The 16,145-nt window shown below is 43.1% G+C and overlaps 1 protein-coding gene across 1 annotated transcript in view; it reads left to right on the top strand.

Annotated features, from left to right (window-relative positions):
• The window catches only part of LOC132385622 (complement C3-like), a 300,827-nt gene that overhangs the window by 35,589 nt on the left and 249,093 nt on the right, over nucleotides 1-16,145 (top strand). The window contains exons 10-12 of the mRNA XM_059957796.1: nucleotides 3,510-3,625; nucleotides 3,724-3,870; nucleotides 9,363-9,575. Of these exons, the coding sequence (XP_059813779.1) occupies nucleotides 3,510-3,625; nucleotides 3,724-3,870; nucleotides 9,363-9,575 (476 nt within the window). The remainder of the gene's footprint in view (nucleotides 1-3,509; nucleotides 3,626-3,723; nucleotides 3,871-9,362; nucleotides 9,576-16,145) is intronic.

The following is a 16,145-nucleotide window of genomic DNA, read 5'->3' as shown; positions in this document are numbered from 1 at the left end:
TCTAGAATTCTTTTTCCAGTGATGACCTGTTCCCCATCAACAAACCTGGGTGGCAGTTGGGCTAAAGGATTGGTGCCTACAGGTTTTAATTCAGAAATGTGAAAAATGGGATTGACCTCGAGGGTCTTGAGGAGCTGCAAGGTGGAAGGCACTAGATTTACTTTCTTGAGAACTTTGAAGTGTCCAATGAACTTGGGTACCAATTTCCAGACTCCATGCAGAACAACAAATCCTGAGCAGACAGCCAGACCCGTTGCCCAGGCTGTAAAGCTGATCCTTGTCTTCTCTTGCAGTTAGCTTTCATTTCAGACTTTCTCAGTAAAGACCAACAAAATCTCCCTTGCCCAAGTCCACTTTTCCTTGCAGCGTTGGATGAGATCTCTGGCCTCAGGAGCCCCAACCTTGGCCTGCTGCTCTGTTCCGAGTGGTGGGGAATACCCAAATTGATATTCAGATGGGGACATCACAAGTGCAGAATGCTGTAGCTCCAAACAGTGTATAGAACACTCTCCAAAAACATGACTCAAATCCCGACCTGACACAATATTCACCAGAAATCTGTGGACCCTGTAGATTGCCCATAGGACAATCTCATCTCCTCTGCTGCTGACGGTAGTTTGTCCAACACAATGAATTTCCAGGCTTTCAAAAACCGACCTACAATTATCATGACGATGGTCTTCCCCTTGGAAGGTGGAGAACCTTGACTAAGTCCATGGAGATGTGAGCCCATGGTCTGTCCAGAACAGATCGAGGGTGAAAGAGCCCTTGAGACTGGTTATGGGTTTCCTTGTTCCAGATGTATACATCGCATGCCAGCACATATTGTCAGACCCCTTTGGCTGCCCCTGGCCGCCAGTATCTCCTCTTAATGAACTGGAGGGTTCTGGCAACTTCTGAATGAGCAGCCATTCTAGATGTGAGTCCCTATTGAAGTACCTTAGATCTGACAGAACCTGAGACAAACAGACAACCTGGAGACCATCCTTCTACCTGGGCTTTGTGAACAGGTGTTGATTCGCCAGCAAATATAAGCCAGCATTTGTAGTCTGTCCATACAATAAAAGGGTTCTTGGACCTCTTAAGCCAGTGCCAACTTGACTGCGAGCAACTCTCTGTTTCCCTTCTCATGGTTCACTTCTGTCAGGGATAGCCACTTGAAGAAAAATACACACAGTTGCAGTTTATTGTACAAAGTTGTCTACTAAGGCAACTCTGGCATCCAAGGCACCCTCCTCCATAATGAAAGAAAGAAGGGAATGTCCGGGTTAGGTGAAACCAAAGTACGAGCTGTTGTGAGCCACTGTTTAAGTTCTGTAAAAGCAGAGTCCACTTCGGTGGTCCAAACAAAATGGCCCATTGATCTCTTATCGCTGTCAGCAGAGCCGCCACTGTGCAGAAGTTCCTGATGAACTTTCTGTAAAAGTTGGCAATTCCCAGCAATCACTGGATTTGTTTCACATTGGAAGGTTGTGGCCAATCAAAAACATTCCCTCTTGCAACGACTTGACCATGCAATGATTTTTCCTTGCTTCCAGTTCATAGAAGGGTTATGCTTGAGGATCAGGGGTATGTGAGAAGAATCAATGATATGGAAACAAATGTTCTCCACATGTTTCCCTATCCTCATTTGCAAAACTGCTATCTGCTGCAGGATCTGCCTGGACCGAAGACGACAACCATCCAGGACAATTGTGGGCGTGGGCTGACTCAATTCCTGTAGAGGTATGTTAAGCCAACAGGCTGACACAAGTCCAGGAAGTTATCAGCTGCCCCAAAGTTCACAGAAGCATTCTCCTCTCACTGGGTCTTCCCCAGGAGATCCCTGACTTCAGCATGACACCAGAATCAGTGGAGTTGGGAGTATTGGCTGCTACCTTCACTGTCCTCCTGACACTGAACAGTCTTAACTGTCTTAGATGGTTGCAGGTTCAGTGATAGCAGCAACCTCAACTCTGATACCAGGACCTCTCATTGCTGGAGAGTCTTTTGCAGCTGATTTTCATTGGTTTGGCAGGATTTTGTGCAGATGGGCTGGTCATTCTTCAAAGTTGGGAAGTAGAACTGTGATGCAATGAGGCTGGGCTTGGGCTATCCCTCTTTGACCACCTGAGGTAGTTCCACTTTCACTCCACCAGGCACAAAATGAGGCAGATGGACTGAACAATCAGTGCCTCTACATCCTCTAACAGCTCTCCCAGGGCAAGAACATCCTTTAATTTGCCTTGGATCCATGGCAGTACAGAGCAGTCAGCCTCCACATTCCACCCATGCTCCTCAGCCAAAGTCCAAAACTGAATAACGTAGTCTTTTGCTAACCAACTAAGCTGATGTAGCTTCATCAGCTGATCCGAGACTCTGTTAGCTCTGGCGGGATGATGGAACACTCTCCTCAAGTTGTTCATGAATTCTTCCAAATCAAAGCTGATCTCCGGCTGTCATTCTCAATGCATGGTGGCTCAAGCCAGGGCTTTCCTGGTCAGGTGAGAGATCATGAAGATTACTTTTCCACACACCACAGGGATTCAGGATGGCTGGAGCTCAAACACCAATGACTACTGAGTGACGAGGCTGCTGCAAGAGCCCAGGTCACTGCTGAATCTCTCTGAGATCAGAAGATGGACTGAGTGATTCTGGCTTCCTCCTAATGACAGTTGGTGCATGGCAGTCTGGTGGTGCTGTATCTCCCAGCTCTGTCTTGAAATTTTCTCACTGTGGCTGACCACAGCTGATGAGAGGCTCCAATACCCTGCTCAATCCATCTTGGGCTCAATTGTACTGTGACAAGAGACCTAGGTGAGGATAGTTAGCAGCCAAGTGCTGGAGTATCCAGACTCAAATTGACACATGATATGAGGCTAAAATGAGGACAGGGTTCTAAACTAGATGCGGGAGGAGAATCCAAAGCAGAGCTGACGACCAAGGACTGGACCTCAGTTCAAGTGCTCTTTAAATATTGAAATCCTGGTGCCAAAATATGGTCGCCAATAAGCAGTCTTTAAAGAGCCTAAGTCTTTAAAGGAACCATGCCACCTATCCATTTTCTGGAGAATCGATCCATCTAAATCCCGGAAGCTGCTGCAGGCGGTTGCATATCCTATCGGGAACGTTTAAAAATAAATTCATCTGGTTGCTCATCTCACAGAGTGTTGTGACCTCTTTTGGAAATTCTGGCACAGAGTGAACTGCACCAATATTGTCATTGGAAATATTCATCAGAATCGCCAACACCTTTATGTGAGAATCAATGCCCCACAGGAATAATGGAGCACATTGCCACAGTGTATTCTTAACGCTTTCAATCTGGGAAGCAGATTATTACAAATGCAAAATACTCCATTGAATCTAGGCATTATTTTGCAAAGGCATTCATAAGCAAATATATGTATTCTTATGCTGCTATTGCAATTCTAGTAAGCCCAGAGCATATTTCCTTGACATATGCAATTGTGTAAAATGTCTCACGTATTATTTTGTATCTGTTTTTCATTTCTGTTTTTCCATCACAGGCACTGACCTTGTAGAAGCTGAAAAAACTGGCATAAAAATAGTTGTCAGCCCATATACAATCTCGCTCACCAGAACGTCCAAGTATTACAAGCCTGGGATGCCCTTTGACATGATGGTACAGTTGTTCCCATTTTCTTCATCTCACTCTCTTCCCTTTCCATAACTTCATGGTACACCTTTGCTCAATCATTCTCTTGTTCTTTGTTACCCAAGGTCTACGTAACTAATCCTGATGGCTCCCCTGCCAATAATGTTCCTGTGAAGGTGGATGGTTATCATGGCAGTTCGAACAGTCAAGCTGATGGAATTGCTAAATTGACAATAGATACAGAGGGAAAGCCAGTGACCTTAAACAAAAGAGTAAGAAATAAGATATTTCATTTGCATTCATAGAACAAATAACAAAGTGCGGGTCTTTTTCCTATTGTGCTTGAGCTGGCTCTTCCAATTATTACCACTCCCTTTTCACTGCACCCCTTTCCTTTCCTTCAAATATTTATCCAATTCCCTTTTGAAAGTTACTGTTGTAATGGCTCCCACCTTCCTTGCAAGCACCTTCCTTCCTGGCGGTGCAGGCTCAAAGGGCCGAATGGTCTACTTCTGCACCTATTGTCTATTGTCAGTACATTCCAGATCATAACTGTATTCTACAGGATTTTCCACTAGTTATGTTACACATCTGTTCTTTGTTTTTGCCACTTCTCCCTGATACTTCTTACTTTGTTAAAGTTTGTCTGATTTAGAAAATCCCTGTTATATCTTCTATTGATGTTCTCTTCAGACAAAGCAAACTATAGTGAAACTTACCAGCCAATTTTCATAGTAATTTAAAAGACCATAATTATTTCAAATTAGCATGTATTTGAAAGAATTACTTACATAATATTATTAAATACTTTTCCAGTGTATTTGGGTTCCCATAAATTGAATAACAAAGCAACCATTTATATTTTATTGTTTGTAACAATATATTTGGAATTCAAAACTACATACCTGTGAGGCGAGGCATTGTAGACCATTTTCAGTAACACAAACACACACCACCACAAACTGTAACTTCTTGGTTTGGGGTACCTAAAGTGAGGCTGGCTGGTGGCGTAGTGGCATCATCGCTGGACTTCGGAGTGAGAGGTCCAGAGTTTGAATCCGGCTGGCTCCCTTGCACGTTCTTGATCTGTGCTGGGTTGCGCGTCCAGCTTGCACCTCTCGTTAAAAAAAAACCTGGAGAGGGATGGGCCCAAGACATGATATGATGAGCACACCAAAATGATTGGTGCAAAGCTTGTCATGATGGCACCCTGACTCCTCCACTAGGAGTTAAGGGCACACACACACACACACACACACACACACACACACACACACACACACACACACACACACACACACACACACACACACACACACACACACACACACACACACACACACACACACACACACACACACACACACACCTCTCTCTCAGTATCAAGCCAGAGAGCTAACCCTGGTTTCATTGAAGCACGGTGGCTCACAAATAGAGAAAGCTTGTAGACAATGTGTGAGGGAGGACAGGCAGGTGATAAGAGAAGGGACACGCTCAGACCAAAGGTTTGAGATGTGTCTATTTTAATGCAAGGAATGTTGTGAACAAAGCAACTGAGCTTAGAGCATGAATCAATACTTGGAGATATGATGTAGTGGCCATGACAGAGACTTGAATGGCTCAGGGACAGGAATGGTTACTTTAAGCGCTGGGTTTTAGATGTTTCAAAAAGGACAGGGAAGGAAGCAAAAGAGGTGAGGGCATGACACCGTTGATCAGAGATATTGTTACAGCTGCAGAAAAGGGTGACGCCATGGAGGGATTATGTACAGAGCCTCTGTGGGTGGAGGTTAGGAACAGGAAGGGGTCAATAGCTTTACTGGGTGTTTTTTATAGGCCGCCCAATAGTAACAGGGATATCGAAGAGCAGATAGGGAAACAGATCCTGGAAAGGTGTAATAATAACAGAATTGTCATGATGGGAGATTTTAATTTCCCAAATATCAATTGGCTTCTCTCTAGAGCGAGGAGTTTAGATGGGGTGGAATCTGTTAGGTGTGTTCAGGAAGGTTTCTTGACACAATATGTAGATAAGCCAACAAGAGGAGAGGCTGTATTTGATTTGGTATTGGGAAATTAACCTGGGCAGGTGTCAGATCTCTCAGTGGGAGCATTTTGGAGATAGTGATCATAATTCTGTCACTTTTATAATAGCATCGGAGAGAGATAGGAACAGACAAATTAGAAAAACGTTTAATTGGTGTAAGGGGAATTATGAGGCTATCAGGCAGGAACTTGGAGGCTTAAATTGGAAACAGATGTTCTCAGGGAAAAGTACAGAAGAAATGTGGCAAATATTCAGGGTTTTTTTGTGTGGAGTTCTGTATAGGTATGTTCCAATGAGACAGGGAAGTTATGGTAGGGTTCAGGAACCATGGTGTACAAAGGCTTTAATAAATCTAGTCAAGAAGAAAAGAAAAGCTTACAAAGAGTTCAGAGAGCTAGGTAATGTTAGAGATCTAGAAGATTATAAGGCAAATAGGAAGGAGCTTAAGAAGAAAATTAGGAGAGCCAGAAGGGGCCATGAGAAGGCCCTGGCGGGCAGAATTAAGGAAAACCACATGGCATTCTACAAATATGTGACGAGCAAAAGGATAAAACGTGAAAGAATAGGACCTATCAAGTGTGACAGTGGGAAAGTGTGTATGGAACTGAAGGAAATAGCAGAGGTACTTAATGAATACTTTAATTCAGTATTCACTATGGAAAAGGATCTTGGTGGTTGTAGTGATGACTTGTAGCAGACTGAAAAGCTTGAGCATGTAGATATTTAGAAAGAGTATCTGACGGAAATTTTGGAAATCATCAAATTGGATAAGTTGCCGGGATCGGATGAGATGTACCCCAGGCTACTGTGGGAGGTGGGGGAGGAGATTGCTGAGCCTCTGGCGATGATCTTTGCATCATCAATGAGGATGGGAGAGATTCCAGAGGATTGGATGGTTGAGGATGTTGTTCCTTTATTCAAGAAAGGGAGTAGAGATAGCCCAGGAAATTTTAAACCAGTGAGTCTTAACTCAGTGGTTGGTAAGTTGATGTAGAAGACCCTAATAGGCGGGATTTATGAAGATTTGGAAAGGTATAATATGATTAGGTGTAGTCAAGGGCAGGTCGTGCCTTACAAGCCTGATTGAATTTTTTGAGAATGTGACTAAACACATTGGTGAAGGAAGAGTAGTAGATGTAGAGTATATTGATTTCAGCAGGGCATTTGACAAGGTACCCCATGCAATGCTTATTGAGAAAGTAAGGAGGCATGAGATCCAAGGGAACATTGCTTTGTGGATCCAGAACTGGCTTGCCCACAGAAGGTTTTTATAAATGACCTAGATGAGGAAGTGGAGGGATGGGTTAGTAAGTTTGCTGATGACACAAAGGTTGTAGGTGTTGTGTATAGTGTAGAGGGCTGTCAAAGGTTACATCGGGACATTGATAGGATGCAAAACTGGGCTGAGAAGTGACAGATGGAGTTCAACCAAGGTGAGTGTGAAGTAGTTCATTTTGGTAGGTCAAATATGATGACAGAATATAGTACTAATAGTAAGACTCCTAGCAGTGTGGAGGATCAGAGGGATCTTGGGGTCCGAGTCCATAGGACACTCAAAGCAGCTGGTCAGGTTGACTCTGTGGTTAAGAAAGTGTATGGTGTATTGGCCTTCATCAATGTGGAATTGAATTTTAGAAGCTGAGGGGTAATGTTGCAGCTATATAGAACCCTGGTCAGACCCCACTTAAGTACTGTGATCAGTTCTGGTCGCCTCACCACAGAAAGGATATGGAAGCCATAGAAAGGTGCAGAGGAGATTTACAAGGATGTTGCCTGGTTTGGGGTGCATTCCTTTTGAGAACTGGTTGAGTGAACTCAGCCATTTCTCCTTGGAGAGACTGAGGATGAGAGGTGACCTGATAGAGGTGTACAAGATGAGAGACATTGATCGTGTGGATAGTCAGAGGCTTTTTCCTAGGGCTGAAATGGTTGCCACAAGAGGACACAGTTTTAAGGTGCTGGGGAGTAGGTACACAGGAGATGTCAGGGGTAAGTTTTTTACTCAGAGTGGTGAGTGCATGGAATGGGCTGCTGGCAACGGTGGTGGAGGCGGATACGATAGGGACGTAAGAGACTTTTAGATAGGTACATGGAGCTTAGTAAAATAGAGGGCTATAGGTAAGCCTAATAATTTCTAAGTTAGTTACATATTCGGCACAACTTTTTCAGCAGAAGGGCCTGTATTGTGCTCTAGGTTTTCTATGTTTTTATATGACTACATGTGTGTTAAACTCTTCAGTATCTTCAGTTGTGGTAACAGCAAAAATGGCTGACACTCAGCAGTGCTAAGCAGACTTCAACATTTTGAAGTTCTGTGATCCTACCATATTTAGTTATAAATAATTAACAGCTGACAGGTTCCAAAATTATCCCCACTTGCAGTAAAATCATTTATCAGAGACGAGTTATTGATTTCAGCCAATACAATAGGAAAAGAAACATCATAGGCATCAATTCAAGGTCACGTCCAAGTTTACTTATCATTCAACCATACATGAATATATCCAAAGAAAACAGTGTTCCTCTGGGCCAAGATGAAAAACTCATTACCAACAGCACACAGCACATATAGCACATATGGTTATGTGGATGATTTTGGCAAATGGATTGGGTAAATATCTTTGTGAGACAATAGAATTGTGTGTCTGTATTGCTTAATGCCTGGATCAGCAGAAAATCATGGTGCTGCCCACACAGCGAGGTTGTCTCTCGTGTTGCCCTTTAGCATACTGCTATAGACATACACCACAACTGTACACCACAAGGCTACAGGACTTAGATGCTTTTCCCTCTAGTTTGCTGAGAACAATACCAAATATGGAAACATTGATCAAATTATATCCATTAGAATCAACCATAAAAAGGATGTATGTAGTGATTGTAAGCAGAGTCATTGCTCTCCCAAGGAAAGGCTCCCCATGTCATGTAAATAAAGTCTCCTAACAAATACCTGGGTCTGAGTCTTGTGTGGAAAAAGAAACCCCCATGCTTACGATAGCAGAAGAACATACAGCCACTAAAACAAATAATATAGTCCATTCCTGAGCGCCATGCCCTGTAGATAGGTGGTGCATGGGATGTTATCCTGGATCAGTTCTTCCACAAAACAAACTCAGGAGAGCAGCACAGAGCGAACACTAGAAGCTGCCCTGATGGGACTGACCAGTCTCCAAACCAGTTCAGATTCTAGCAAATCCGTAGAGGTCTCTTTTCTCTCTTGCACTGCCTCCAGTGTCTATTCCCCTGGGCAGCTACAAAAGACAACCTCTGGGGCACGAGAGCCTAGTCTGTACTGTAACTGAGGCAATGCTCTCCCACTATCCGTCCAAGATAATCATTCACTTCACTTGTTTGTCCACGCACTGCTCTGGCACAGCAACGGTACGCTACAAGTCCAGGCAATAGCACAACAACAGTATACAATAAGTCCAGCTCCTCCACCATTCAGCAGCCTGCTGATGGAGTAGACCATCATAATTTTCTTAATATTCTGCAGTGTCTCGATATTGTAAAAAAGACATAAAGGATGAAAAATTACAACTTTGGTTGCTCCCACTGCCCACTGACTGATGAATTAGCATATGAATTAAGAAACTTAACTTTTCATTTACTAATTCACTTAATAAAATGAAGTATACTGCATTTTTAAGTTGGTGGAAGATCAACATGTGCTCAACAGTTGGAATTTACTTCTTTCCTTTGTCTTTCTGTTTACAGGTTTTAACAGAAGTTCCTCATCTTCCCAAGGATCAACAGGCATCTGCATGGATAACTATAAAGCCCTATAGGACACAAAATAATTCAGCAAACTACCTGCACATTAGTATTCCAACAACAGATTTAAGTCCAGGTGCAGAGTTATCGGTTACACTGCACCCCCGAACTGACGACTTACAAGTCCTGGAGCAAATAAAATACTTCACCTACTTGGTATGTTTTTCTGCACAGTGGTATTCATTTTGAATTCACTAACCCTCAGTGAAAATAGAATCAGGTATTTATAAAAGTAAATTACAGCAGTAAGTTAGTCATTAGTTAAAAAAATCTCTGCTGAGTCTAGGAGGTATTTGGAAAACCCTAAGCTGAATTTTAGGGAAGGAATGGATGGTGAAGTGTTTTAATTTGGTGATGAATTGTTGTTCATTTTCACGCCTTTTGGTGCATCGGGTGGCTTTTTTTCTCATTTCCAGAGCATTTGTCTGTTTCTTTATGAAGTTGAGTTGCTAGCTCAATGCTCAACCCTGAACAGATGGGAAATGTGCAAGGAGAAGGCCAGATTAAAACCCTAGACCATCTGCCTTAAATTCCAGTACTGATGCCACTACACCACTGGATGGCTAATTTAGCGAGGATATTGCATAGATTGTGATGGGGCGAGATCATGAAAATAAGAATTGAAAAACAAAATAAATCAGTGTTTAGTTTAGCTGGGTTCCATTATAAGTTATTATATGTTGGTTCATATTGGTTGACGAGTTTTAGATTGCTTCACTATTATGGAAGTTAAGGAAAACATTCAGACAAGGTAGAACCACCAAAATGTAACACAGAAAAGCAACAGTAATGCAATCTAACTACATAATGCTTTCCTAGATTAACCATGGGATAAATGCTGCCTGCATTCCCAGATAGAAGAGGCAAAGGTGAATATTTTAGTTAATTAATTATAGGAAAAAAGACTCTAAAATACTGAGGACGAAGGTCTTCTGCAGTGCTGACTAAGCTTTCATGAATCATTGTGAACAAGTGTGTATATGTTGCTTGCAATCTCACCATCATTATGCATGTTACAGAGGCTGTAGACTGAGGGGGAAGGTGTGGGGAGAGAGGGATTGATAGGTGGGAAATACCATGATAGTTGTGAAAACCTGCTCCATTCCCGCCAAACTAGTGAGATTGAGACGCCTCTCCCGCCCCAAACCCCGGTTTGTGTGGATGCTCTGTAATTTGCCACCCTGTTACAAATTAGTGCCAAGAAATAACAGGCAGTACACTGCATACAATTAAAGGATTATATTCATGAATCTTAACAAAAGGGTGAGTAAAGAATGAGAAAACTAAAAGGGCCCATTATACTTAAACAGTACAGTGTGCACCAGTTGTGGAGCTTAATTCACAGATCCTCAATCGATCTCGCTGTCCGGTTTAATCAAATCATGATCTCCCCACTGGGTCGTATTGTATGACTGATTCTCTCCAGTGTCTTCTCTATTCATCTCACACCAAACAAAAGACCCAGTTCACATTCCAAAGCATCTGTTATCTCTAACCATAACCAAAGCACTGCTTCTACAGAAAGGCCATTATGTTAGCAGTGAAACCTTTCCCAGGATGTTATGGTTGGAAGAGTGCCATGGATAGGGGATGGATAATGAAGAAGCAGATGGCCTAGGAAGGTGACTGTTGAAAATAATGCTGCTGAATATTGTTACAACAGTCTTTCACTCATAAGTTGGAATGTGTAGTCTGCTTCATAATTGATTGGCCTCACACTAGTGTTAGTAGGGAAAAATGTGAGTTCCAAAGTTTTTTATGAATTTCATTAAGAATTTTCAAAAGTATTCAAATGAATAATATCAATATGAAGACGCAAGAGACTGCATTCCAGATAAAGTAACCTTGACTTGAGTCATTGATTTTCTTTAAATGCTACCTGATCCACTGAGCTCCCCCCAGTATTGGGTGTACTTTTGATGGGCTGATTAATCAATAGACAATAGGTGCAGAAGTAGACCATTCGGCCCCTCGAGTCTGCACCGCCATTCTGAGATGCCCAGTCCCTGCCTTGTCCCAATATCCCTTGATTCCCCTATCCATCAGATATCTATCTAGCTCCTTCTTGAAAGCATCCAGAGAATTGGCCTCCATCATCTTCTGAGGCAGTGCATTCCACACCTCCACAACTCTCTGGGAGAAGAAGTTCTTCCTCAACTCTGTTTTAAATAACTGACCTCTTATTCTCAATCCATGCCCTCTGGTACTGGACTCTCCCAACATCTGGAACATATTTCCTGCCTCAATCCTATCAAATCATTTAATTATCTTAAACGTTTCAATCAGATCCCCTCTCAATCTCCTCAATTCCAGTGAGTACAAGTCCAATCTCTCCAATCCCTCTGCGTAAGACAGCCCTGCCATCCCAGGAATCAACTTAGTGAATCTACGCTGCACTTCCTCAATTGCCAGAATGTCCTTCCTTAAACCTGGAGACCAAAACTGTACACAATATTCCAGGTGTGGTCTCACCAGGGCCCTGTACAAATGCAAAAGGACATCCTTGCTCTTGTACTCAATTCCCCTTGTAATAAAGGCCAACATTCCATTTGCCCTCTTCACTGCCTGTTGCACTTGCTCATTCACCTTCATTGACTGATGAACTAGGACTCTAGGTCTCTTTGCATTTCTCCCTTACCTAACTCTACACCGTTCAGACAATACTCTGCCCTCTTGTTCCTGCTTCCAAAGTGGATAACTTCACATTTATTCACATTGAATGACATTTGCCAAGTATCTGCCCACTCACCCAGCCTATCCAAGTCTCCCTGTATTCTCCTAACGTCCTCTTCGCATGTCACATTGCCACCCAGTTTAGTATCGTCAGCAAACTTGCTGATATAGTTTTCAATGCCCTCATCTAAATCGTTGACGTAAATCATAAAGAGCTGTGGTCCCAATACAGAGCCCTGTGGTACCCCACTAGTCACCTCCAGCCAGTTGGAGAAACACCCATTTCACTGCTACCCTTTGCTTTCTATCTGCCAACCAGTTTTCTATCCATGTTGAAACCCTGCCTCCAATGCCAGGAGCTCTGATTTTACTCACCAATCTCCTATGTGGCACCTTATCGAATGCCTTCTGAAAATCTAGGTATACAACATCCACTGGCTTACCCTCGTCTAACATCCTTGTTACACCCTCAAAAAACTCCAACAGATTAGTCAAGCATGATTTGCCCTTGGTAAATCCATGCTGGCTCGGCCTAATCCTATTACTGCCATCAAGATATGCCACTATTTCGTCCTTAATAATGGACTCAAGCATCTTCCCCACGACTGACGTTAGGCTAACAGGGCGATAGTTCTCCGTTTTCTCCTTCCCTCCCTTCTTGAAAAGTGGGATAACATTAGCCACTCTCCAATCTTCAGGAACTGATCCTGAATCTAAGGAACATTGGAAAATGATTACCAATGCATCCGCAATTTCCTGAGCCACCTCTTTTAGAACCCTCGGATGCAGACCATCTGGACCCGGGGATTTATTAGCCTTCAGTTCTATCAGTCTACTCATCACAGTTTCTTTCCTAATGTCAATCTGTCTCAATTCCTCTGATATCTTATGACCCTGGCCCATCCATACATCTGGGAGATTGCTTGTGTCCTCCCTGGTGAAGACAGATCTAAAGTACGCATTAAATACTGTTGCCATTTCCCTGTTTCCCATAACAATTTCTCCCAATTCATTCTTCAAGGGGCCAACATTGTTCTTAACTATCTTCTTTCTCTTCACATAGCTAAAAAAGCTTTTGCTATCCCCTTTTATATTCCTGGCTAGACTGAGCTCATACCTGATTTTTTCTCTCCGTATTGCTTTTTTAGTTAAGATCTGCTGTTCCTTAAAACTTTCCCAATCATCTGTATTCCCACTCATCTTAGCCCTGTCATACTTCTTTTTCTTTAATGCTATACAATCTCTGACTTCCTTTGTCAACCACTGTGGCCCCTTCCCCCTCTTTGAATCCTTCCTTCTCATTGGAATGAACTGCTTTTGCATCTTTTGTATTATCCCCAAGAATATCTGCCACTGCTGATCCACTGTCTTTCCTGCCAGGGCATCCGCCCATTTAACTTTGGCCAGCTCTTCCCTCATGGCTCCGTAGTCTCCTTTATTTAATTGCAACACTGACACCTCTGATCTGCCCTTATCCCTCTCAAATTGTAGATAAAAATCCTATCCAATTGTGTCCCAGCTGAATGCCGGGAAACTTACTATCTATGCTGTGCTGACCTATGTACCCAAAATCCTGTAACACAAGAGATTCCAATAGACCCCTGATAATATTCCTACTCTTTGGCAAACTCTCTTTTATCTTTTCAATGGATGCTACCCAACCTCCTGAGTTCATCCAGCTTTTTTGTACGTCTTGATTATCTCTTGGTTTTGCTGTTACAACTGAGGTTAAACATATTGCCAGTCATAAAGTTAGAAATGATAGGTAGGTAAGGATAAAATACCAATTGCCCATGATTGAACTCAGCTACAGAACTGGTTCAACAGGTTTCATGACTACCTCTAACACCAACTTCAAATTTGGTTGCAATTTTTCAGTTGAAGTTCCTTGGGCAAGAAGTTGCAGGGGATGTGGATGCAACTCATTAAAACAAGCCTCCCATTTATGGACCTCTTTCCGCATCAGCTGTATCAGTAGAGGAGCCAGTATAATCAAAGATCCCACACACTCTGGACTTTCTCTTTTTTCTTCCCTCCCATTGGCAGAGAGTACAAAAGCCTGAAATTGTGTATTACCAGTCTCAGGGGCAGCTTCTATCCCACTGCTGAATGATGCCTTGTTAGGGAACATTGAGGAGGCTTCAGCCAGAAGTGGAGCAGTAGAGACCATTGAGCAATAAACAACACTTTAGGATGTGAAGTAACAAGCCATAGGGAGTCACAAAAACAAGAGAGAACAGAAACTAAACACAACAGGCAACAAGGTAAAGGTTAGGGAGAGTGAAGGTGAGGACCAACCGGTTAAGGATGGTTGGTTTAATGAGGGAACAAGGACTGTAGCTGAACACTTGGAGTGAATAGGCTTAGGTGCTGAGACTGGAACGAGTGGCAGGTAAATTCTATTAGCTGGATGGAGACAGAGACGTATGTGCAGGCCTGAATAGACAAAACTCCTCACGGCTGTCTCCTGATGGGTCAGGACAATCTGGATGGCTCCAGTGGAATGTATCGATGAGTGATGGATCCAAGATGTAACTGGATGGCACCCAAAATCTCTCCTGTCCACTTCTCTGTCGACTAGGTAATGCACACTCTGTCCATGGCAAACTACTGTACATGATGGAGAACAAGGTTCCTATCTCAGCAGCTGACAAGAACATGGGGAGGGCAATGAACTGGTCCATCACTGTCACAATCACTGTGGCCCCATTGGAGATGGCAAAACCATGATTAAATTCATGATAATGTACAACCAAGGGCATCTAGGGACCGGTAGGGACTGCAGAAATCCAGAAGCCTGCTGTTTGGAAGTATTGCCTGGATATGCTGAGAGCTGCCAGCAATGAACTGATGTACATCTGTAATCATGATGGGCCACCAGAACCTGAGTCACAAGAAATCCAGGGTCTTTCGTATGTCTGGATGGCCAGGGAAGAGTAAGGAGTGAGTTCTCTGGAGTGCATCAAAGTGCAGAGCTGCTGTGCATCAGCCTGAGCAGGCTCATGTTGTAACGCCTGCTGGATCTGATTCTCAAGGTTCCAGATAATCCGGGTGAGAACTTGCAATGACAGAATGGTTGGGTTGAGGGTTAGTCTCCATTTCAGTTGGTCAAACTGTCTTGGCAGGACATCCAGCTTTGTGTTCTTGGAACTGGGTCAGTGGGAGATGATGAAGTTGAATATTTTGAAAAGTGGGCCCATTGAGTGTGACATGAGTAGAGTTGCTGGATCTGTTGTTTAGATATGAGGTTCGGGTGGTCAGTCTAGCTGCCCAGCTCTACCACAACTCGTCTGGAAGGTTCCGATAGCAAAGAATGGGAGAAGTGATGAAGTATCAAATGAGCTCCTCGAAAGTATGGTCCACAGCAGCACACCAGGTTATCTATGATGCTGGTAATGTGAGGGAGGTGTGTGAAACAGCAATATGCTGCAGTTTCTGATGAAATGGTGGCAGAAATTGGAGAAGGCAAAGAAGTACTGTAGGTGTTTGACTGTGAACACGTTGTAATTTAATGACAGCACGTACATTCTCTCGATCTATGGTTATGCCTTGGGGTGAAGGGACATAAACCAGGAAGGAAATGACTAGGGTGTGGGATTGGCATTTTTCTAAGTTGCATTACAGTTGGTTTTCAACTTAGAGGTGCTGAAGAACTGAATGAATATGACTGACATACTAGTGGTGGTTCGTTGAGAAGCTGTGAATGTCATTGTAGACAAATACATACAGTGCTGTGCAAAGGTCTTAGGTACACACATATAGCTCAGGTGCATAAGATTTTTGCACAGTACTGTATTTGAAGTGTGAGTTTTTAAATCTGGCAGCAGCAAAATATGTTGGGAATGGTGAGGGGAGTGTGCCACAGGAGGAGTGTGGGACAGGTGGCAGAGAAGGAATACAATGAGCAAGGGGTGGTGCAGGTGCAGGTACATACAACCCAGAAACATCAGGCAAGGTCATTTGATTCTAAACAATTGGTTTATTGATTAATACAAAAGAGCTCCCTCTTCTCCCCCTTCCCCTTTTCCTAACTGTGATTTCCCTCTCCCTGCC

Source organism: Hypanus sabinus (genome assembly GCF_030144855.1).
Source record: "Hypanus sabinus isolate sHypSab1 chromosome X1 unlocalized genomic scaffold, sHypSab1.hap1 SUPER_X1_unloc_2, whole genome shotgun sequence".
Taxonomy (NCBI): domain Eukaryota; kingdom Metazoa; phylum Chordata; class Chondrichthyes; order Myliobatiformes; family Dasyatidae; genus Hypanus; species Hypanus sabinus.
Note: the sequence above shows the minus strand (reverse complement) of the source record. Positions and strands in the feature narration are given on the sequence as shown.